Below are 26288 nucleotides of genomic sequence, written 5' to 3' on the forward strand. Positions count from 1 at the left end.
GAATACTCCAGGATACAGTTCCTTGATGATTTGGGATCCCTCTCCCATCACATTTTGAATGTTACGGAATTCAAACTGTTTTCTTCAGTTAGACACGCCATGGATCACAGACTTCTCTTGGCTGTCCTCCTGTGAGCTGTTATTTTTAAGCACTTTAAGGCCTTAAGAACTGCCCCACCCTCACTGTAAAAATACACTATTTCTATAGAAGAGTGGAGCCAAAAGCACTGTTCTCTAATGTTCAATTACAAGTCCCAGGCAAAAACATGTCCCAGTGACGGCAAACATTTCTGAAGAAAGCAAATGAAAGCCAGAATATGCCTCATCATTATTACAATTGACACATATCACTAGGCAATCACTTCATCTGGAGATGCTGAAAGTGTGGTAAAAGAGCAAGCTGTTCTTAGAATAGAACAGAATAGTTCCAGTTGGAAGAGACTAAAACAATGATCTAGTCCAACTGCCTGATCACTTCAGGGCTGATCAAGTGTATTATTAAGGGCATTGTCCAAATGCCTCTTAAACACTTACAGGTATGGGGCATCAATCACCTCTCTAGAAAGCCTCTCCCAGTGTTTGACCAACCTCTCAGTACAGAAATGTTTCCTAATATCTAGTCTGAACCTTCTTCTTGATCAGCTGTGCATTAGTTTAAACGTGTCCAACTGATGATCAGGTAGTCTATTGCAGTTTCACTTTTCTAACTTGATTTGCTATCAGACACCTGCCAGCAAAGTGAGACGTCCAATCCCTAGATGGGTGGGCATATTACTAAGAAATCAAATTAAGTTGAGAGACACAAAAAAATGTTACTCTTTTGTGAATAACTAATTTGATAAATTTTCAGCTTCACTATTTTCCAGATACTGGTATTCATGAGATCCATGAAATAGCTTTTAACTAAATTGAAGATTGTGTTGTTCCTTGTAGTTTGGATACTCAAGCATGTGAGACAAAGTTAAGAATACTGAAAATTTTAGAACACTAAGTTTTGCATAGCAGCTGTAAAACAAAAATTACTTCCAAGTTTCTCCAATCTCCTATCTCCATATTTATTTCATGCTTTACAACAAACTGCCTTATTAAATTTGAATATAGAAAAGTTTCTCTGTAGGTAATCTAATTTACAACCTGAAGGCCTTGTTGATCCCAAGTGTTATCTGGTTTCCAAGTCAGCAACAATAACAACCTATACTGCCAAGAAAGTCAGATCTCTATTCCCCACCCACTTTTTGGGGGGGGGGGGGGGGGGGGGAGGAGGAGGCAGACCTAGACTTAGACTCAGATTCTGCCCAGATCCATTGAGAATATACGTAAAACACTTTGACTTGCATACCTGTGAAATACCATTTTGGAAACATCAACAAATACTCAACAGAAGTTTGAAGCAGTAGAACTTGCTACCTTAACAACAACAGCCAGTGGAATAGAAAAGCATCATTAAAAAGAAAATATAGAATGTTTATTTATAATAGTTTCCATTACACAGCAAATGATCCTAAATCAGATCTCAAAGTGTTTTACAAACAGTAATGTAGTATGCCTCAGGCAGAATTACAATCCCAAACTTGCTCTTACCTGCTGATAAAGAATTAAAAAAAATTACGGCATACATTCACTACTTCAAAATGCTACTAATGGTAGGGGACCAAAACACTAAGATTTGGAATTACATGAACACCATTCTAAAATGGCTGGACCATAAAAAGGAATTGGCCAAAACTCATGCCTCTTTACAGACACATTAGTGATACAACATATTCTGCTGCCAGGTCACCCTTGGTCAGAAAAAAAAAAAAAAGAAAAAAAAAAGAAAAAAAAAGAAGAAAAAAACCAAGTATGATGTTACATAGATGTTAATTATGACCGGTGTTGACCATCAGAAACCTGCTAGGAATATTTCTTCCCTTCCCTCTCCCCAATAAGGAACTATAAGTTCCTAACACACTTTAAGAAGAGTTCATCTGACAGGCATGCTACACTCACAGCAATAACAATGCAAAATTATACCTCTCTCTTCAAATACCTAGTGTAGTCCAGGCTCCTGACTGCAGTGTCTCACAAACAGCTATACAAGAACACATTGTCAAGATATAACAGAAACTGCTCCACAATTTGAGCCTTTACATAAGAAAGCCAGCAAACAAAATCAAACCCTAAAGACTGAGATCTTTAGAACAGTCTGATTGCATATAGCTCAGCTAAAAATTAACAGCAGGTCTGAACATTCAAAAGTTCCAATTATCAGAGTGGGTTTAAATGAGCTCACACCTTCCCCCCACCTCCTCCAAACAATCAGGGAGGCCAAAGAAGTATAACATGAATCATTAGCTATATCAGTAAGTTCAGAAAAGAACTCAAGAACAGGTATCTCTCAAAAGCTTACAGGCAATCAGAAAAAGAAAAAAAAACAAAAAAGACTCAGAAAAACATTTTTTTTTTCTTCCTCAACTCTGAAATTGGCATAAATAAAATGCAAATGCTGTATTCCTGAGGATTTTCATAAAATCCATTTCAAGCACTGGCAATCTACCACAAGGCTGGGGAGGGGTGGAGCTTTGTTTACAAGCTAGAAGTACTTTTTACTGCATACAAAAGACCCTTCCGGGTGGTGTCTCTGTGAGACATTAGGCAGAGGGAACCAAAGCACCCCAAAGCCATCTTAATATTCTCTTCATCCTGGATTGTTTCAAAGGCCACAGATTACTTCCATTTTACTTCAGGGCTCAGACACGTACCAATTACTCCAGATATAAGGTAAAATAATTTATCTTGTATTTGTTATGAACAGAACGGAACATATAATTACCGCAGATGCATACTATAGCAGTCTCATGGCAATTTATCACCATGCAGCGAGTCTTCCATCTATCTGGGTCTTTAAACATTACTAGGGAGTGTCTTTGCAAAAGGACAGTAGCTCCCTACCCAAAAGACAGGGCTGGGAGGATAAACTATGTAAGGATCATAAGATACTCGAATATTTATCATATTAGGAGTCACATATGCTATTAAAAAATTAAGCCTTCTCCTGTTGTTTTAGCATTTTGCCTTGCATTGAAGAAAGGGTGAGTAGCAAACTGTTTCATCAGTTGGAATATTTTTAGGACTATCAGATGAACTTCTGCTGTGTCTGAGCCACACGCAAATAAAATAGAATCTATACAAAGAAAATAAGTATTTCTTTATCCTCTCCTGCCTAACATTTTAAAAATAGTATTCAAAAGTAAGCTGCTTCCAATATTTTTTTTTTTTAAGGGTAGCCTTAAAGCTGGAAGTAATAAAATCTAAAGAACATTTTATAAAAATGTGTTAAAAATTTAAGCAAGTTTACTGTAAGCTATTTCAGATCTAAAAAAAAAAAATTAATCTCAGAATTATTCTGTCTTACACTACTGCAGTTTTCCGGGGAGCCATTTCTGAATATAAGACTTGTCAGGAAAAAAAAAAAGCTAACATACATCAATTTCTTTAAGAAGTTTGACTCATTTCCACAGGACCAGAAGTTCTTCGTATTGTATAGTTAAATAATTTAAGTAATACTCTGCTAACAACGTTTGTCCATTATACTAACTTACAACTGGTCTTGCAGTTCCACAATTATATATTCCAGCTGTTCCTTCTCCATTTTATGGGCTAGATCCATATCTTCAATTCTTTGTAACAGCAGTTTATTCTGTGAGACAGATTCAGATAGCTGGTTTTCTCTGAGTCGTACCAATTCTTCAAGGTAACCCTGGAAATATAAGTTAGAAAGCTTTAAAGAACACACTATCAAAAAAACTTTTCATTATGTACGTTCACATTTTTCTGGTTTAAGATGTATACAGTTCTACTTCGGTTTTGTTGTAGGTTGGGCTGGTTTTTTTTTTAATTTTTAAACAGACTGGTAAATTGACTTAAGATTAGTATGACGTTTCCTAATAGATACCAAGAAAATCACGTACTTATTTATATTCCTGCAAAGGAATAGAATAATGGGTGAAACAATGAGACAGGAATGCCACCAGCATGAAACACTAATTCATTTTTTGAAAACAACATAGAACAGTCACTACCACAAGAAAAAGATCAGAACTCTACAACTTAAGAGATGCAGGATGTTAGATATTGCGTAAGAAGGACAAGAGTAGAATTTATCTATATGGATCTGTATAGTTAATGAAAGGGATCCAGAATTATCATTAAAAAAGTATCCAACATTATTTTAAAGTTTCTTTGAAAACTGCCATACCACATCACACATTAAAATGACAAAGAAGAAAGTTATTGAAATAAATGTTCATCTACAGTAAAGTGTAAGGTAGGTCAACTGGTGAAGGTCACTTCTTTTAGTAACATTGGACATGTACAGCTGGAATGTACATGTGCATTTATGTCATCGTTTTCCCAGCCGATACTGTAAAAGATATGGGGCAGTCCTAATCACACTCCCAGCTACTTAGTCATTTACAAAAATCCACAATGTGAGTATTTAACAGCAGCTGTGATGGCACACTGGTCACAAAGTATGTTCACAAATTGCACATCTGGTTACAATACTAAGCAGCTATTTCTTTTTCTTCTTCAAGCAGAGTCCCAGCATGTCAGATGCTAGTAATTTCTTATCAATTCTTAGTTAAAGCTGGATATAAGTCATCCATATTGCATAAAATTTTGCACATTCCTTGAAGCCTGTGGAAAAATGTGTAACTCTCTCACAGGTGCCCACATTAAAAAAAAATTTAAAAAGGTAGTTTTCATAGACACAGAACAGGTGTAGTCCTGTTGAGTAAGAAAACAGGTTTCCCGTTAGCTGGTAGTAAAATGCTACTACTATAATTAATCACCACAAAGACTGTTAAGGGTTTGGAGCGTCTCTCATATAAGAGGAGGCAGAAAGAGCTGGGGTTGCTCAGTCCAGGGTTGGGGAGGAGGGAAGAGGGGGAGGAAGAGAATCATATCAATGTGTATGAATATTTAATGGGAGGGTGTAAAGAGGATGAAGCCAGACTCTTCCCAGTGGTATCCAGTGAAAAGAGGTAACGGGCACAAATTGAAATACAGGAAACTATTTAAATGTAGGAAATTTTTTTTTCTTTTCAATTTTTTTTTTTTTATTTTTAAATGAACATTGGAACGGGTTGTCCAGACAGGCTGGGGAGTCTGCATCCTTGAGATATTCACAGCCCGACTGAGTAAGGCCCTGAGCAACCTGCTCTAGTCTACCTTTTTTTGAACAGGGTAGTTGGGCTAGACAATCTCCAGAGGTGCCATCCAACCACAACTATTCTGCGATTCTATGATTACATGCAGTTCTATCCCCTGAATATATTTATATTTGATAGGAACTTATTTCACTCTCAGTACAAGTTCCAAGGAATCTCGAGAGCTTTTCAGTATGCCTAGTTCTGCCCCATCAAATGTTACTGTTATCTTGACTGTTAAGGTACTCCTTGGAGCTCTAAGCAGCACTTTGAAAGTACTAAACAATGCATTAGGACATACACAAATTTCCTGCCTCCCAGAAACATCAAACAAACATTTTAGAAAAAGATTTCAGATACAAAGCATCAGTATTAGAAACAGAATGCTATGAACAGTGAATACCTCTATCTATAATGACACAGAGATGCATCATCCCACCAGTGAAAGCATGTAAAACTCCAGTATAAACAGTACACAAAGCATTTAGGCGTTTACTATGCGAAAGTGAACAGTTTACACCATTCCAAAATAGGGAAGGGACAACTTCCACATAAGTAACAAATGTAACTATGACTCATTAATCTGGACAAGAGACAACTTGGAAAAGACAAACTCATCATATTTCCAGAGTGGCCTGGAAAGGGCAGGAAGGAAGTGACTGTTCATCATTTTTTAAAATACAAGAGCTAGGCACCATGAAATCAAGCTAGTAGGAGCCAGATTCAAAAGACAGAAAAGGAGGTGGCTTTTCACACAACAGATGGTAGATACGCAGAATGCTTTGCCAAAAAAATGGTTTGGATGCTAAAAATTTACATGGGGTCAAGGGGATATTTGACAAGTATTTGGAAGAGAGATCCATCACAGGTTATTAAACAGACAAACCTTATCAGCTTCAGGAAGTCCTTCAGCTGATATGCATTGGCCAAGAAAGTATTAGAGGAAAAACAGTGCATATACATTTGCTTTGTTTTTATTCTTCCCTCCACATCTACGTTGGGCAAGTATCCAAGATAGGATAGTAGGATAACCAAGGATTCTTGGTCTAAACCAGCATAGCATTACTGATCCAATACAGCAATGCTAGGATTTACCTTGCTAAAATAATACCCAACCCTATCCTACCATCCAAACAACTCAGAAGATACAGATACCTTTATCTTAGCTGCAATCCAATCGCTTGTCATATTGTGACCCTGGTAAACATCATTCACCTGCGCTATTAATGACTGCAGTACACATACTTACTTAGGAGGCACAAAAGGAATTTATCATTGTTTGCACAAAGTGAATAACAACAGAGCAAAAGAAGGATCTATCAGACTCACTATATCAGTTACTAAAAATACATTATTTTCAACTTGGTCTTCTTGTCACAAACATCCAGTTTTCCAACACACAGAATGTCAGAAAGCCCCTTTGTTTGAAAGAAAACACTCTGTCTCTGATTAACTGATACCTGCTGCACTGTGTGCAACTTGATTGTTGCTGCAACTCATTGCCATGAAAAAGGCCTCGAGAAGGGAAGGAGAGAAACACTCAGGAAAGGAGCTCTATTCCATAGTCCATCTAACCTCTTAATGGTCATTTGTTCAAGTTACAATAGAACAGATGTAGTATAGTTGAAGTGAATTATATAAAAATTGGCAGACACATCCCAAATGAAAATTAGACAATGGAAAATTTTCTGTGGGAATAAAAAAGTTATTTTGCTGCTGCAATTGTCAAGTAGGCATTCTAAAGGAGGACAATTAGGCAAGTGTCAATGGCTGTCAGAACAGCTATCATTTTGAAAATTGTATTAAATGCACCAAAGTTTTCAAAGAGTTATAAAACTGACTTGAATTCACCCCTACATTAGTTGACTATAGAAACTGGCAGTTCTTTAAGAGAATGCTACAAGGAATAATGTCACTCACTAAAATAGTAATGCTCAAAAATTTCAAATACTGGGTATCAGACCAGCAAATAACTTCCCATGGAATAGAAATGTTTCTGGATCTTAGACTTGTGAATAAACCGAAACCTCCATTTGCTGTTACAGCCACTGAAGATCTTTGTGCTTCTGCAGATGTAAAGCTTCCTAGTGATTGTGGCCAGTGGATTTGGACACCATGTTTCAATATTGTTTTTATAGATGTCTGTCACAACTCTGATGGGGTATCCTTCATGGGGTATCCTTGGAAATGAACCACCTGGATGTACCAAGAAAAATGAACGTCCACCTATTTTGTTCTCTTCAATGCTTCTCCAGAGCTGATGACACTTTCCTCATTAAACCCCAAAATATTTTACAATCTTCAGGGAGGGTGAGGGGGTGGGGAAGAGAGGAGTTCAAACCGATCCTATGTTTTTGTCTGGACACAAGGATGAAATGTTGTCTTGAATACGTTCCTCTGCTTCAAGGACTGTTGGGGTGGGGAGGGAAAGGTTTTCATTTTGTTTATGTATTTGAAGAGATTCCTTTTGAATGGCATATTTTGGTTTACAAGAGCAGGGAAAATGTCCTCTGTACCAGAGAGCCCCCCAAGGAACACAAGTTCTTTCCATATGGAAAGTGATACCACACTGGCTGAGAAGATTGTACCAGCAACCTAGATGCCAACAGTTAAGGTCATATCTCAAAAACAAGAAGTCTAAGGGACCCAAAATAGAAAAGAAACAATTGTATGCATATTTTAAAAAAATACCTCTCACATCTATCATCCCACAGTAAGTCTGACTTTTTCACTGTTACTTAGAAAAACTAACTAGGTTCTCTCACATGCATTAAAGTAAACCAACTTTGATTCTACCCATTCCGTCTTAAGACTGACATTTAGCAATCCATAGCTACATTTACTCTAATGAACTGAACCTAGCCAGGACTCCTTCTCAGGTATATTCTCTCAGTCTGGCTATATCTATACTAAAACCCAAGTTCCAAAGGACCATGTCTGAAGTCATACTGGTTATTTGGAATGATCACTGACAAACACTAATTCACAAACTGTGACCTGAAATAATCTGGGAGAGTGCTAGTTGTCCCAGGCCAAAACCATGCCAACAATCATTCTTAGAATTTAAACATGTATGTGACTGAGATAGTACCAGGACCTGGGCCACAGTGAGTGTCCTGAGTCCTAACTGGCAGAATATCCATTCTAGAACCCATCTGCCCCTCTCTTTTTTCTTTTTTAAATCTTTTTTCTTCTCAGTACGGTAAGAACAGAAAGGCAGAGAGATAATCTTGTGATTCTAAATGCCCTAAATTAAGGGAAATAATTACACCTCCAAGCACCCTTATGTAGTTCCAGCCTTTCATATCATTTACTGTGTTCAGAGTTTCACCAAAATCAAATTCTGACATTAGGAAAAAAGAATACTAAAAATACTAAAGTTCTTTAAAAACATTAATGATTTGTATTTCATTTTTCTTCCTTTTCATTTTTCCTGACCCCTCCTTTCTTTTTCTGTGCATTATTTCTTCAGTGTCTATGAACAGTCTTCCCCCTTCTCTCTGCCACTACCTAATACGCATTGTTGTCTCCGTAGCTGTAATATGCCATTATGAAAAACTGACAAGCACTTTGCTTTTAAAAATACTAAAATGCTAAAAAGTTTGGACATATATTTCACTTCACCTTTAAATTACAGTATTTTGGGTGGTAGAGGGAGAACCTACCTTTGATTTCTATAACAACATTCAATATGCAACCTAAATTATTAAAATCAAATACAAACACACTTTTTTTCCCCTTTCCCATTCTAGCTTGAAACAGGTCTTAAAACTATATATTTTCTAAAAACCCATCTCAGTATTACTGAGAAGATAGTTTTGTTTTTCATTCCTAGATGGATTACTTCGCTGATCATTTTTGTTTACTGTAAGACTAAATGTTGAAGTTTAACATTGCTGTCATTATAAAAGCCTTCAACTGGCAGTCTACCTACATCAATAAAATTCTGTGGCCTCTAAGGAAGAGGAAAGTCATGTGGACAGTCACGTTCACTTCAAGCTCACAACCTAACAGCATCAGAGATACACTGCCTGTAACTCTGTGATTGGAAAAAGGAGCCAAAGCTTCTACATTAGATTGTGAAATCTGATCTCCCAATTAGTAGTAGTAGTAGTATTTCTCTTCCCCTCCTCCCCAAACCTCTTTTCCCTCAAATCAATGAGCAAACACACTTAGATACTCTGAAGATCATAAAATTTAAGACCACTTACATGAAGCTAAATAATATTTAATATATTTTTCTGCCTTTACTTAAATGGATATGTCACCAGTTGGCTGGTGACGAGCTTTGGCGCTATCACCCCCCCACAAAACTAATCTTTTACCTTCTGTTCCAATGCAAGCCGGTACTTCTGTTCTACCCTTTTGCATTTGTTGTACCAACTGTTTTCATCCGTGATGAAAGGAGGACCAATGTTCTCTGGAGTACTGCCTTCACTGCCACTACTGCCCAGCGTTCTTAGCTCTTCTTCATCACTGCTGATGCTGTCAGAACTGAAGGATCATATTTATTAGCCAAGTGAAAAGCTGTGTTTGTTAAAATGCAAGTTCTCCTTGTAATTAAAGCACCACAGTTCTTAAAGATATCTAAAGCTTTGTAAACCAAAAAGAATCAAAATGTTGGGATAGAATAGATCACCAAACACAACTTATATTTCAAGCTTTTATTTGTATAGCTACCTAAAAAATGGGCAAAAATTTGCTTGTGATCTTAGTCAAGTTGTTTTAGTCAAGTCAGACAACTGTATGTGGGATACTCTCCTGGAATACAAAGGGCCAATGCATTACAATATGCTATCCAAGGAAACGGTGACTTAATCTTTCCTTCACAAATTCAGGGCAAAGAGTAGTCTCTGAAAATAGATTTTATTTGTTTCTAAAAAAACAGAAAAATAAAAAAGTGATTGTCGTTATGTTAAATCATGATAAATTTAAATAAGAATGTATAATTATGGTTATAGCAAAGGCCACATGCCTGTTATTTCACAGAACGTAAGTATCTCCCTACATAGTATGCAGATTCATTGTTAAAATATCTCCCTATCATCCAGAATCAATGTATGCCAGAGAATTCAGACATCTGTCTCAAAGACAAGAATTTTAATTTATGCCAATACCCATTTGAAATCTTCCCTTACAACTATGCGTTCGACTACATTAACAGCATTTACTAGTTTTTGAAGTGGTGATTCCTGTGACCCCATGATCCTGCCGTGATGCAAATTCTGCTTTAACTGAACCATGCAATTTGTCATTAACATGTAAGCTAATAAGAACTTCAAGAGAATAACTAAGATGTTTCAGTTGTACACCTTCAAGACTAGTCCTAACTCCCAACTGCTTCCTTCGTTTTGGCAAACCTAACAATAGGAGACATCCCATTAATTTCCATGCTTTTTGGAGATGCCAAATTGCTGTCTGATCTGTTAGATAGTGATCGTTCTTTTTATTATTAATCATACGGCTGATCAGAGGAGCAAAATGTAGCTGGAAGGTCAGATTATATACGCAACTGGTCATGATTTTCTATTATGCACTAATTGCTCATACTGCATACTGCTTATCTGTCATATCTTACCATTTACCAGGGCATATATAATTTTTATTTACAAAATAACTACTTCTAAGTTTATGGCTACACAGAAAAGGCCCAAGAGAAAGGACAACTTGGTCTGGTGATCTTCAAAGGAAATAAAAAATTTGTTTACTGCTGAACTGTGATTCTAATCCGAGTAAACAAAGTTAGCATGACTCACTGATGAGTCATGTAGTAATTCCACCAGTCTGAAAGACCAAGGTAGCTGAGTGTACAGGTTTGTATTTAGATACGGATATTATTTTGAATGTGAAATGAAAAGTAAAAGGCCCAGTATGAAGTAACATTTTGGCAATGAAATAAAATTTAAAAAAGCAGTGTAAAGATAAAAAGTACCTTTGAGTGAACTTCAAGTACGGTGTATAATCTATGACAGCTGGAAAGCTGCCATCCAATCCCTCACCCTTCAGACAAAAACTGATAAAACAGAGAAACAATGATAAGATTATAACAAGAAAATTAAATGACAGTGACAGTTGAATCTTAACAATGTGAAATTTGATTTTTTCTTAATTTTTTGGTAATAAGAAAGGCCTAGAGCATTTAGCACTGAAATCCTACTCAGCCGAATTAGACTATTTAATATTAAATGAGAGTCACTGAGCATCTTACAGGATAATGAAAACCCCAACAAACAGAAATTCCACATAATCAGGGAATAGATCAGGGGAAGTCATATAAACCCTAATTTTTAAATATTCGCTTTTATTCTGAAAATACAGGTGGATTGCAAGGGAATAACAGGAAAAGGAAAGTTAGCTGAAGCAAGAGAAACAGAAGAGCTATGGATAAGCTTGGAATCTTCAGTATTTAAGCTCATTTAAAGTGTTTGCAGAGTGCTTATTTAACCATCCTACTAACTTTAAGTCAAAAATCAGTTCTCAAAAATATTTCAGAGTCTTTCTCCTTTCAGATACTTTCTGGTGTTGGGCTGCAGGAAGATAAGGAACATTAATGAAACTAACTTTCAGAAAATGTTCTTAAATGGCTGTAGCTTTACAAAGCTTTCATCTACACTGTATTCTTTTTGTACTGAATATAAAAGATTGTATTTGAATCATGTTTAATTACCACAGAAGTGACAAAATTAATTATGCGTCCACAAGGCTCATATTCCTCACTTCCATCTCTGTCATCAAAAAACAGATTGTAGTAAGACACAGCTTTTGCTAACTTAATTGCAAAGTGCCATTTTTGACAATACAGTCACTTAAGTGGTATTTGGGAAGTACCTCTGAAGCATTCTTTTTCCCTAAGAAAAGAAAAGCAAAGAAAACAACAAAAAACACCCCTGCAAAACCACAGTTATTTTAAGTAGATACATAATTCCACAATGCTGTGAGGGGGGGAAAAAAAAAATATTTAGATTCTGTTCTCACCTGGGTTCCCCCATCTCCACCTCAAAGTCTTATTTACAGTTCCACATAGATAAGCCAGTCAACATTTATAAGAGACTGTTTGAAATGAAAAAAAAAATCTCAAATATAACATGTAAAGAATGGCTACAGCTTCTCAGCCATTCAAACCACAATACTATGAATTATATGTGGCACAATAAAAATGCTCCTGTAGCACTATGTTCCTATTTTGCCCAGAAAATTTCCAGGCTCTTAAAAACTGAATTGACAAAAACTTAAACGTTTCCAATGAGAACCAATCATTACTCTGAATACTATTAACAGATACCTATAAATATGCTTATATTAGAAATCAGAGGACAAAGGAAGAACAAGCGCACTCATACAACTAAGCTCTCCTACTGGTAGTATGTACCACTGAGGCTTATGCGAGACAAACACAGTCAAATGACGATTATTTATGGGAGGATTTACATACTGTAGACCTACTCTTGCTATGCTTCTTATTCATGTATAGCTATAGTCCTTCCAAATACAGTGGTAGTACAGAAGCAGTTTAAGCTTTACACTATGTGAAATTAAACTAATAAAATCTGGTAAGATTTGAGTTTGCTGTACACAAGGCTAGCTCTCTTACCATCCTGCAGCACACTTCCGTTCCCCCAGAACATATGTTGAGGATGCAGTTAAGCCAATCTAATGACTAAATCCTGGCAAAAGAAGCTATCCTGCGTTTTCAACCTCTCCCTTCCCATTTTTTCTTTCTCTTTTTTTTTTTAAACCCCAACCAGACATTCCCTTTCCCCTCCTTACAGTGGTATTGGAACTTATCTGACTCCATGATGAGCTAGTTCAGCCATCAGGACCTGAATTTTTACATTTTTTTCCCCTTTACCATCCAGTTGCAGTTCTGCAGGCAGCTGAACTAAATGTTCACTGCCACCAGAAAGGGAAAACATTAGTCAATCCTTTTTATTCCTTCTCTTCTCTAAGCCTTATGGTCCCATCATCTCTGCCACTAATGTGATGCTTCTGTGAACCAAACTAGCTAACGACAAAAGAACTATCCTGTCTTCTTACTGGGTATGGTTTTTTTACTCTTTAACAAGTTAAGCTGGCTCACAGAAGGGTCCAACAAGCCTCAAAACTGGTGTAAAGGTACATAAGCAGGAGTAAATCCCCAAAGGCCTTTTGGCAACAGTCAATCACTCAGTGCATCCAGTGAGACTATGTGCTGTTTTCTGCCATTTTATCTCCTAAACTGGTTTGTGACAAGCATTAATGCTGCTGCAGGGTAAATATTAACAGTGTACTGCCAGGAGACTGGAGGAAAGCATTAGCACTCTCCTTTTCCCCATGCTGTATTACAAAACCCTTTCCCAGTGGCTCTGTATGAGGCTAAAGTGGGCCCAACCAGGCATATTAACAGGGCCTTGCACCAGCCAGGTTTGATCTTTTCATAGGCACTGTAGTCTATATACCTTGCTGATGGTTTTTATATATATATTTATATATATATACACCAGTATGTTTTTTATATTCTGTAGGGTGTGCTTGCACCTTCATTACCCCAAAACACAGAATTAATCATATAACAAATCACACAAAAGTCTAGCTAGAGATTGCAAAGGAAAATTCATGTAATCTGATGATACTTTGCAGTTCGGCTGCAGTTAATTATAGCACAAATTACTATTAAACGGTCATTTGTAGCTTAAGCTTTTAAAAACTAGAAGTGCTAAAGTTAAGGATACCTACACCTTCTACATATGCATTTACAATGCTGTCATTGAGTACCAGGGCATAACCATGTACTTAATCACACGGTTTTCCTTACAGTTTAAAAATAACTAAAAGATTCAATTGTCTGTAAGCTTCACTTAATAGGTTTGATATATCTTCTGCAATTATACTTCTGATTGCTTTCAGGATTTTGATACCTGTGTAATCATGCAGCTATATAAACTATGGCATAACTTTGTTCTTATCTAGAAGAGCCTTTCAAGATCTCTCTCCCTCCCTCCCCCTCTTTCCCCCCCACCTAAGTTTTGTCTCTCAAACTATCAAGGGAATCTAACAATGTTTTCCATAATGCATCAGTTGACAAGTACTTTCCCTGAGCATTTTGTTATGAAGCATGCAAATATAATACCTGAAATCAATTGCATTGAGTCCCAACAGCATACCAGCAAGCATATTTGCTTCTTCACCAAGAACAATTGCTCCATCCTCATAAAATCTCCTTCAATAAAAAAGAAATCAGTTCAGTTAATACCATTTTCTCTCAAATAATAACGTTTTTGATAGTTAACAGAAAACTGAAGAAATCCAGTTTAAATAAAAACAACTCATGTGAACCCCAGGGGCATTCGTATTTCATTTCAAATAAAGCAAACCAATAGACTGCACAGCACAAAACACCACAATCTTAGAGCACATAAAAATTTAGACAGAAGCAAAAAGAATTTACAATATTAGCCCTAAGAAATAGTAGAACAGGATGGACAAAATGCAAAGAAAGTGATGAAGATATCTTATACTTTACTGCTGAAAGGAAGAATTTGTATCATGTACATAAAAAAATAATTATTCCATCACATGAAAAAAAAAAGTTCTCTCTCACAATTGTACTTGCAGGCTCTTTTAAAGTTCAACATTCACTCCTCATTCTTAGTAGTTGATTATTCTTAAAAAAATATTTTCACAAATCAGCTATTTTCCAGTTAGCATAGTTTTTCTTAAAATACTGCATGCTGGGAAGATGCATGCTGCATCCAGTTATTCTGAGATTTAAAATTTTCATTATTTGAAGAAGGAGTGTTTTCTTAACACCATTTTTTATTGTAAAACACTTACTGGCCAAAGTTTTAAAACTCCACGCCTTGATCTCAAAATACACTTCACTTATCCTGGTATATGCAGACTTGTGAAGGCTGCTTGAGAACAGTGACCAATAATGCAACAATTTTTAAATCTGTATTCCCTCACCACCTCCCCATTCATTCTAATTTTCTCCTCCCAGCTACCACAGAAGCTACTTCCAGACAGAAACGTTCCATACACAGGGCAGGCAAATAGGACCCACCATTGCCACGCATGGCCTTGTAAAAAAGACATTTGGTCTGTTTAGCAAAGTAGCACAGAACTTTAATTTCTGTGTTAAAGGACTCTTGGCAGCAGCAGAGGCAGAAAGGTCACTAGAATTCACCTGAGCGCTACATGTGGAAAGAGGGAAACCAAGAGCTGTTCAGTACCAAAGGCAAGGCTGAAAGGTACCAGAACCCAAGATGCACAGTCCATCCAAACATTCTAGCAATATATGATTGCAAGAAGGTGCCAGGTTATTGAATGCAACCTATCTTTCAAATACCAGCAACACTGCCCTACCAAAAGCTCCATCTGTTTTAAGGACTGCATGAAAGCATTGGGATGGCTCAGTGAGAGCTCGAGTTGGCTGCATGGCGAACATCCAGAAAAGACACGTTTTGGTGCACAGCTCCAAAGATTGAACTGTGTTATAATGCACACTGTCAGAAGTCCCACTTTTGCAGTTTCATAACAGACATCCATTTGCTGTAAGGAAACGAGTTGTCCAAGACCTTGGATATTCTCAGTGGAAGCAAGAAATCTGGAAGACTTCCTCTGGGAAGATAGAGATTATAGTCCTGACACTGAGGCTATGATGTACAGACTTAGCTCTCTACCCTCTGACTTCAGGAAGGGCACCAGGAGGCTAAACTGGCCACTGGTTGAGACAGAATACTGAGCTAGATGGACTTTACAGTCTGATTCAGTACAGTTACTCTTATTTGTGAACTAACAGCAATGATCCCAGTAGAAGCTGATTATAAACTATTTCACTGGCATTTGTAAAATCACTGCCAGGTACCAATCTGTACTGTGTTCAGTTTATCTTTTAAAATGGTGCCTAGGAAGTAATCACACAAAAAAGACAGGGCATACTTGTAACGGTGAGATGCAGGTGTTAGCCTGCCAGTGGCAGTTTCTTAAACCAGCTACAGTAATCCAGCCAAAACAACAGTCCCCTTGGAAAACCCACAAATCTTTCAGTGCTATGCAGTTGACATCTCACAACAGAACAGTCTGCTTTAACTTAAGAGTCTGTCCTGACCAATTTGTTAGAAAAATAATTGTGTGCCCATGCTTAATCCAACCCCCTTCCAAGTGTAATATGCAGATCCAGCACTAAAAATGTTCTGCTTCATTAACGGACTAGCCCTAAGATCAGGCACCTAAACACAGAGAGGTTTAAAAAGAGCTAGCAGTACGATAGATGAATCTCATATTCTACATACACACATGTGTAACAGATGATATTTATAGTTTATATAAATAATTATTAAATATACATATAGCACAATACATAACTTAAAATGCTAAATAAATGGTGCAAAGCATCACCAAAAATATCAGGCCACTTATTAGGTATCCGAAATCCACATGGGAAAAGAGAGTGTGTCCATTTTTGCTAGTGGATTTGAAATCCACACTACCAAGATCTGAAACTGTAACTTTTCTTTCCATTAGATGTATTTAAAATATTACTTCAAAACAAACTTTGCACTTACTATGTTTGGAATGCAAGACAGGTTGTTTCCAAACAACCACTGAATGAACATTCAACCATATGAAACATTAATATGTTCAAGTAAATGAATTTGAAACTGCTAATAAAATAATACCACTATGTTGTAGTTTAACCCCAGCCGGCAACTAAGCACCACGCAGCCGCTCGCTCACTCTCCCCCACCCAGTGGGATGGGGGAGAGAATCAGAAAAAAAAAAACCAAAACCACAAAACCCTCATGGGTTGAGATAAAGACAGTTTAATAGGACAGAAAGAAAAGAAAAATAAAGATAATGATAATAATAATAATAATAAAATGGCAATAATAATAATAAAAGAATTAGAATATACAAAACAAGTGATACACAATGCAGTTGCTCACCACTCGCCGACCGATGCCCAGTTAGTTCCCGAACAGCGATCCGCCCCTCCTGGCCAACTCCCCCCAGTTTATATACTGGGCATGACGTCATATGGTATGGAATAGCTCTTTGGCCAGTTTGGGTCAGCTGTCCTGGCTGTGTCCCCTCCCAGCTTCTTGTGCCCCTCCAGCCTTCTTGCTGGCTGGGCACAAGAAGCTGAAAAATCCTTGACTTAGTATAAACACTACTTAGCAACAACTAAAACCATCAGTGTGTTATCAACATTATTCTCATCCTAAATCCAAAACATAGCACTATACCAGCTACTAGGAAGAAAGTTAACTCTCTCCTGGCTGAAACCAGGACACAGTATTATCCACTAGCAAGCAAACTGCACTACCAAACAGGGACAAAGAATGTATTACTTAACTACATAGTTTGTGACCCTCCTCTTCCTCCTCATGTCCCCCTCAAAACCCCAAGTGACTTTTCAGTTTGAGGCAACATGAGTAAATCTTTTCCAGAAATCTTTTGTTTTATGAGCTTCTTGTCTACTGTAAATGCAAGCAAATCTGGGTAAAATAAAGACAACAGGTCTGGAAACTTCAATAAAATGGGATGTTTACCTAGTTGCGTTTCAAAGTCACCTTAATATTGGCAAAATATATGGAGATCTGTGGACAAATAGTATTACAAACAGAAACAATATTCTAAATGAACAGAAGTCCTTACAGAGAAAATTCTTATTGTTTAAATAGTCCATTCAGTATGTCTAAAACTTTTAGAGTTCAACATGGTACCACAACACGTTACAGACTCACTCATATTTAGATTACTTCATCATAAATGTACAAGACACACTTGTTGCAGGATAAAGCATCATATAATAATCACATTATCCAGAACCAGTCCAAAACTGCCAGAGTATTTTCTATCACAAAACATATTCTAATGGTAAAAGCTGTTATGGACGAGAAGGTACAACAAAAATATGTTACACATTTTTCATATTACATCAAGAATCCTAGCTATGCCTGATCACTAATTCTGTTGTTCTATATTTCTCAAAAGGTTCCTGGAATTCTCTTCCTTTCTTCTTCAAGAAAATTTCCTATAAAAATTATTTTTTACTGAGTCTCTAGAGCTTTCTGTCAACCATACCTAATTTTGAAAGGAACATTACATCTTCTATACTTATAATGCTACAATTTCAGAATTAGTTCCTTCTTTAGAGAGGTTTTCTTCTCTTTTGACCTTTCAAGAATTCCAGACTTATTTCCACATTTTTAAAATCACAAAGGGATTTTCAATTTCGCAGTTTTACCCATGCTAAAATCCAATCAATTGATACCAACTCCAAATATCGTTTACTAGGTTACAGCTCTTTTACTAGTGACAACCTTTCCTAGACAAATCAAGTGGAACATTCACTTCCAAACCTAAGTCCCTCACTTAAGCAATATTTGCTAAAATACTGCAAAAATAAAAGTCTTAGAGACCTGGTTGTTTTGAAGTCTCTCAGAGCTGTGGAAATATACTCAGACAAATGCTTTTCCATAAGTGCTACTCTGATCCAGGCTCGACCCTGCAAGAAGAAACAGATATCAGATATTTAAGTAGTATAGAATTAAACACTTAATTTTACATCTGAAAATGAATACAGTTGATTTACCTGGGAGAAATGAACTGATTAACAAAATTACCATGAAACAGAAATTGTTGCTAAGACATACTTCATTATAGTAATAATGAAAATAGAAAATGCATTCTTACAAATAAACTTTATTGTAAAATAAAGTTCTCCAAAATTTGGGGGCGGGGAGGGGAGGATTTTGCTTTAATTATATACTCCAGCCTTTTGAAAATCTCATGTGCATAAGTGGTAGCAGATCAGGGCAGAAAGCTTTTCATTTTAAAGAGAATGGTATTGGAAGCATCCAGTCAGTTCCACTGTAAAGCAGCAGTAACCTACCCTCAAGGTGATTTAAGTAAGAACGAATTCTCTGTGTTCATTCAAATATTTGTGGGATCAATAAAAAAAAAAATTATAACTCAGTGACATATTTTTATTATGTAATTTGCATAATTTTTTCCCCTCGGTAAGGACATAATTATAGAAGGTGCACATACTATACAGGAATGAAATCAAATCTAAGAGGCCTAAAACTTGTAGTCCAAAAGCAAAGCTTCATTCAAGCAGTTCTATAAACAACAGCAATAGCTTCAAAAATAACCTTTAGGAATGTATGTTGCACTATGTTTACAGGTCTAGCGCACAGGATTGTAGTTTACAAGAAACAGACATTTCAAACGGCTGCCATAGTTATGATTGTCAGTTTGAGAACACCAGGAACATTTCTTGTAACCCATATAAACTTACTAATAGTTATATAAGTAGTAAGACGTCTTTCTGCTTAATATATTTGGTGCTTATTGACATCTAGCTGAATATCACTACAGACATTCTACCAAAACCACCTGTAAGATTATAATCCTACTTTTAATTTATATAGACCTAGATCAAACTAAACTTATAAGAGCTAAATAACAAACAAACAAAAAAAAACCAAAACCCCAAAAACTTTAACATAGAGTGCACTAAAATTAGAAGGATGTTTATCTGGATAGCTGCCTTTACGTTGCAGTTATTCAGAACATGAGTGAACCAGTCAAACCCTGATGATGCTGCTTAGCTAATGACTAAAGCCTATGCAGCTCCAGTGAAAGCAGGGCTAACTAGCACTGGCAAACCCTTACTAACAGCTTCCAGGCTGAAGGAGACACCCATTTGGACCACCAGTAAAACTGATGCATACCACTGGTATTTGTGTCAACATACCTCCAACCTTTTCAGATATGGACATCCAAAATGCTCCCACACACGCTTTTAAAAATTCAACACCGCTCTCCACACTCGCTGCACAAATTAGCTACTTTGTTTACTATTTGGCATGGAGTTTTCCACAGAGTAAAAGAAAATTTTAATTTATTTATAAGAGTATTTCAGAAGATAGCTTTGCATCTTATTATCTACTGAATTTAAATATTCATATCTATTAAAATCTTGGAATTCAGAAATATCTTTAAAATAAACCTCGAATATAAGCAATACAATCATCAGATTCTAGAACGTGAATCTCTCCAGAAAGCATTTGGAAATAAGTTCTCCAAATTATCTCAATTTCCAGATCTCAACATAAGCAAGAAGAAAAGCTGCATGACTTTTCAATCATCAGTCTACTACTCCAGTACACTGAGTGCTAGGAAGACCATGTAATATTCTGGATAGGAAAAACAATCAATAGCTTTTTGCCATAGAATCTCAAGTGTTTCAAAGCTTTCATGCAAATTACAGATATGTTTACTATAGAAAATTTAAAACTGAGTCTATACAAAAGAAAGAAGCAACAGTAGACATAGCAAATAAGCTGTTCTGCAATACTATGTATCATCAGAATGGCTGCTCAAAGATCTACTAGATTCATGGTGCTGCTCGATCTAAGCATCATCTTTTATCGAAGAAAACTGTGATTGTGTAAATACATGTAATTTAAATTGTATTAACCACAGTCATGCCCCTGAAAAAACCTACAAAATTTTTGTATCTAACGAGTTAAATATTTCCACCTCACCAATGACACCAACTGTGAATAATCCAGAGTATAATAAAAATCTGGAACTACAGGATTTTTAAAATAGCCATGGAACACAGTTTGGATACTTGTTCAAACAACTGATTCCAGTTCATTTAGGAATAAAAAGAATTAAGAACATTAATTTGTGCATCGTTTTATATTACTTATCCTTTCAAGTCAGAAGGTTCTCAGTCATCAATCAAGGCTGATTTACACAGAAATACAAGCTATTCAAAAGCATTCCAATCCCATAAAAAGAACTTCTAATCTCTGTCCAATTATTTTTTTAAAGATGTTGGCCTATACTGTCTCACACTATTAAGATTTAATGATAGGTCAGTTTAAAGCTTATTCTTATTCAGGTCATATGCATATAACTCATTAAATTGTTACTTCCTTAATGTTTCCATTGTACCTACAATCAGAAATTGTAATGTCATTTCTATACAGATCCTTTAAAATTATGGATCTTTATTAGCATACAGATCTATTAAAGACTTCCTGCACAATCACACCAACAAACTCAAGAGTTGATCACACCTTTTCTATTAGTGCATAAATTACATACAAAATAAAATTATAATTAGGTTGGGGGGGGGGGGAATCACATTTCTACAATTTTAAAATAATATTTGGTAGGCATGCCCGCATGAACTTAATTTCCCTCAACATACTGCATTCTAAAAAAATTATGTAAGTTTGAAAATGTGAAGGCAATCATTTTATAATACAACATGCTCACTGAATAGAGAATTTGAGATTTATTCTACTGAATAACACAAATTTAGAAGGAAACACGTTCAGATTTAAAAGTTTTTTTAAAAGTAAATATTTACTACGTACATATAAAAAAAATTATTTCAAACAACAAAAAATTTTGTGGGGCAAGCTTAGGAATATGTTTTTCTTCTGGGTATAGAAATGTCAGCTATATTTTACAGAGAAGAAACAATGTAATAAGAAAGTCAATTTGACCTTTTTCTTCCCTACCTTAGCTCTAGAAGAACCAACATTCTCCATGTTCTCAATACTGCAGATGCAATTGTGAGAGACTTTTCGGCAAGCTACTCGAATGTAGTCCCAGAAACTACGAGGACTTTCATAGCCGAACCAGGTGATCTGACCTTAAATCAAAATACAAGATATGTAAAGATTTATGAACCTCCCTCTCTGCTTATTGGAGATAAACATAATTAAAATACTTCCCTATAGGTTGCCTGCACTGACAGGATTTTATACTAGCAAGTCCATAAATTCCTACTGAAAACTGGCTCACAGGTGTAAAAAAAACTTGCATTATGCTGCTCAGCCTGGTTTGAAACCGTTGCACAAAGAGAAGCTTGGGGCTTTTGTGTACATATGTGTATTTTGTTGTTTTTTTCCTTGTTAGTATGCTATAATAATACTCAAGAGTTCTTCATGGGACTCTTACATCACAATAGAGCACACACTGTTGTTACTTAAAAATATGACGCAAGAAGTATTTCTGTTATTTGCTTTAGGTAGTACCACGTGTTTCATTAATACAGTCAAGCAATGGGAGTTTTGTTCTTTAAAAAAAAAAATTTTATATATATAAAAATAAACATATATATATATATAAAAAAAAAAAAGACCACTGTTTGCTGTGGTAGTGTTATCTATTTTAGGAGCAGATTGGAATTTTTCAAAATGTGCTTTCACTGAAGGAGAAATTGATGCATGATAAAAAAATTTTGCAGTCACAATTTATTTTGAGTACAGACAGAACATTCCTTGGGAAGTTGACCAAAATGAATTGAGCAAATCAATAACTCTTCTGGAGCTTTCACCAAAATCCTTCATTTTTTTTTCCACCTTGGAATGTACTGCAGTTAGAAAACAAAAGGCAAAATTACATGCTACTTGCAACCATTCCACACAAAATAAATTTCATCACAGACTCAACAGTTCAGCCCCATTTTTCAGACTGAACAGCATACAACTGCGAACAGGTATATAAAAAGTAAGAGGAACATTGCCCTCTGGTGACTGCCATTATTACGTACGTGCAAAACCTTTTCTCCATGTAAAATGAGATCTTATTGTTAAGCTAATTTTATTTTATTTCAAGTCTTGAGTTGTACTTCTGGAGGCTTACTAATTTATCAGAAAGACTTTAATTCTTTTACTGTTAGAAAGCTCAGATTTCAAGAAAGAATATATTAGACTGATACTGCAAATCATACATACCAAAAATAAAATGCCAAAATATGATGACAACAATATTTTTATCTAGCATGACTTATCTTAGCTCCAAGTGTAGCCAGAGTAGTGTCAAAGATCTGTCTCCTATGATCTTAAGAAATTCAAGTGGTGGGTTTTTTTTCCCTAGAGGGTGCATGTAACTTGACTTTGTGGCTCATCTGCTTACTTCACCACATGAATTTATTTATTAAATTCAAAGCTTGATAAAAGACTTATTAAAAAAAAAAAAGGCAGGAAGAATTTATATATACTATTCAATACGCCAAAGGAAAAACAAAATCCCAAGGTGCTTCCGTTATTGTAGATTCAGATCATCTCAGCTCTAAGGACTAAAACAAAAGAATTTCCATGAGGTAAGCGCTCTTACACACTTACTGTTTTTATTGAAATGCCAAGTGTCATGGACAGCAGCAAGAATTCAACGGCATTTTAACAACACGAAAAGCTACAGATATTTTTCATATTTTTTTTACCATATCAGAAACATTTCTGCCCTGGGGATTATACCTGCAAAATTAAATGCAACTTAAGTGTGAAGATGACTTTGTGTCACCAATTCCAGTGCCAACTAATAAAGGCAAGCATATCATACAATAACTTTTGTGGCTTTTCCAAACTATCTTAAGGACAGAATATATTCTGCAAAAAACGGACAGTTTCACTCTATCGTTTTCTGAAGTCACTAATTGAAAGCAATTCCTTTTACCAATAAACACCTGAAAAACACGTCATTTAAAAACAAAAATACCTTTATAACAGAAATACATACCAGCACACAGCACTTATTTGGCTTACACTGATCAACAAAGCAAGCTGGCCATAATTACAATATACTCTGACATAACAACGGGCTGTCATCTCACAGCTAGCTCTGTGAGAGGGTATGATGGGTTTCAGACTTCAGTAGGAATTGTCTTCACTTGAAACTCACAGCTGGCTCAGGACCTTTTGTGAACCAAGGACTTCTATATTTCACTATTTTCTCCTTACTTTAAACCTTGCCCCACTCTAGTAATTAACACCATCTGAAGAAAAACTTCCTTAATCATTCTACACACAGAAAAATGTTGGAAAAGACTGTCTGAGAATAGTGAGAATGTATTTGAAGAACTACTAAATAAGACATTAAGCCGTACATTCCCTACAATTTTAAAAGCTTTCAGCGCATGAAATTCTATTTGGCCCTCAATGCACTCAATGTACACAGCCACGAGAACTCTCAAGAATGAGGAATGAAATAGCTCCCACTACTCAGCACTTGTCAGGCTGTGCCTGGAGTACTGCGTCCAGTTCTGGTCCTCACAATTCAAGGAGGACACAGACAGATTGGAGAGGGTCCAAAGGAGGGCCACGAAGATGATCAGACAGATGGAGAACCTGCCCCATGATGGAAGACTGACAGCATTAGGTCTTTTCTCCCTAGGGAAGAGAAGGCTCACAGGGGAACTCATCACGATATTTCAGTACTTAAAGGGTGGCTACAAAGAGGATGGAGCCTCTCTCTTTACAAGGAGCCACATGGAGAAGACAAAGGGCAATGGGTACAAGTTGCACCAGGAGAGGTTTCATCTCAACGTAAGAAAGAATTTTTTTACAGTAAGAACAATCATTCACTGGAACAACCTCCCCAGGGATGTGGTAGAGTCCCCATCGCTGGAGGTTTTCAAGATGTGATTGGACAGGGTGCTACATAATCTCATCTAGGCTCCCTCCCTTTTCCACAAATGGTTGGACCAGAAGATCTTTTGAGGTCCCTTCCAACCTGGGCTGTTCTACGATTCTATGATTCTAAAATCATATCTAAATTTTAAAGAGTCTTAATAAACTTGAAAGCTAATTTTAGTATACAACTTATATTCTATCAAAGTACTTCTTAAGGAAAGAGTAAGTTTCCTGGGAGGTCCAAAGGACAAAAAGTATGAGGTCTTTGCATGAAGTTTATACGTCATCAGAAGACACAGAAGCTGACAGCTATTCCAACAGGAATGACATTATTGTTTTTGTCAGCCAAACAAAATTAGTAGGTAAGCATGAGAAGCTGCATATTTAATACTAAACATTGTTCAAATTAATTCAATTCTTGGCTACAGAACTGCAAAGCAAATAGAAACAATATTGTGAAAAATTTTTATTTCACAACATTTTTGAATACTGCTACATACCCATTTGTATTAACCCATTTCTGCTCCAGTCTGAGAACTAGATACAAACATCCACAACACTAGTTGTTGCAGATCTTTTTTCACACCCAAGAAATTCTTCACAAATAAGACATTAAATGGTTTGATTCCTACTCAATCACAGTCCAATTTCATATCTACAAAGTTCCACAGTTGCAAAGTAGTAATGACTAGGATGCTCTAAGGTACAGACACGTTTTCTCTAGACTTCCCTGTATTATTTAGTTCACAGCAAATTTTTCTATCCTGCAAAAACTAAGTTTTAATACAACTTGTTGGTAATAAACTGGCATGCTATTCCTTTGAGGAACTTCTGTGATACCTACTCTTTTATTCTGGGCCTACAGAATCGGTCATTAAAAATTAAAAATTTACAGTAGTTCATAAACCCAGTCCTCCAAGACAATTATAAATTCATTTAAGATTTTTCTCCCCACAGGAGAAAGGAGAATGACCTAAAGCATGAACTACACAAAAGCCCTACTATTTCTTTTTAGCCAAAACCAGTAATAGGGTGACTATGTGTGTATAAATATTAAATCTAGTAACAAAAGCTATCCTGCTAATAGCATTATTGCACCAAATAAAGGGCCACCGCAGCTATATGCTTAGACTTCATTCTTTTCATGACAGTAGTGCCTTCAGCTCTTATTTCCTTAACCTACCTTTTTCATCCCCATTATATCTCCATTACCTTAACTATTTTATCCAGCAGACTTGTCTCTCTCAGAATGAGGAGCATTACAAGCTGCATCTTACTTACTCAAAGAACCCTGCTTCCTCATCTGTGACCTAGACCTACAAGTGCAAATTGTCTTCTGCACGCATAATTCATATCCTTTCCCTCTGTAACCACTGTTTATGCCTGAATTATTAGAATTCAGTGAATTTTGATTAATATAAATTATATTAATATTCATTGCTTAAAAAGAAAAAGAATCCATGAAATAGCAGGTAGTAGTAAGGGCTTTTTTTTTTCCCTCCTAAAAATAAATAAGTAAAATAAAAACCATATGGGAAAGGATAAATTGTGCATTGCAGATATAAGAAAAGTCTGTCACTGCTTCAGAAATGAATTATTTAATAATTCACCTTACTATGAAGAAGTACAAAAACTGAACATTTACCAGTGACATCACTAGTACAGCCATTTA

At 36.1% G+C, this 26288-nt stretch overlaps 1 protein-coding gene across 4 annotated transcripts in view; it reads right to left on the reverse strand.

Moving 5' to 3' along the window:
• RUNDC3B (RUN domain containing 3B) overlaps window positions 1-26288 on the reverse strand; it is a 56688-nt gene that overhangs the window by 18216 nt on the left and 12184 nt on the right. For 3 of the 4 annotated variants that reach the window (XM_050892394.1, XM_050892392.1, XM_050892390.1), the window contains exons 3-8: window positions 21719-21852; window positions 18593-18678; window positions 14296-14385; window positions 11122-11202; window positions 9515-9683; window positions 3582-3739 (exon numbers count right to left, since the gene is read on the reverse strand). In XM_050892394.1, coding sequence (XP_050748351.1) covers window positions 3582-3739; window positions 9515-9683; window positions 11122-11202; window positions 14296-14385; window positions 18593-18678; window positions 21719-21852 — 718 coding nt within the window. The remainder of the gene's footprint in view (window positions 1-3581; window positions 3740-9514; window positions 9684-11121; window positions 11203-14295; window positions 14386-18592; window positions 18679-21718; window positions 21853-26288) is intronic. The other variant, XM_050892391.1, reaches the window with a different exon arrangement.

The sequence above is a fragment of the Gymnogyps californianus genome, chromosome 2 (assembly GCF_018139145.2).
Source record: "Gymnogyps californianus isolate 813 chromosome 2, ASM1813914v2, whole genome shotgun sequence".
Lineage (NCBI taxonomy): Eukaryota > Metazoa > Chordata > Aves > Accipitriformes > Cathartidae > Gymnogyps > Gymnogyps californianus.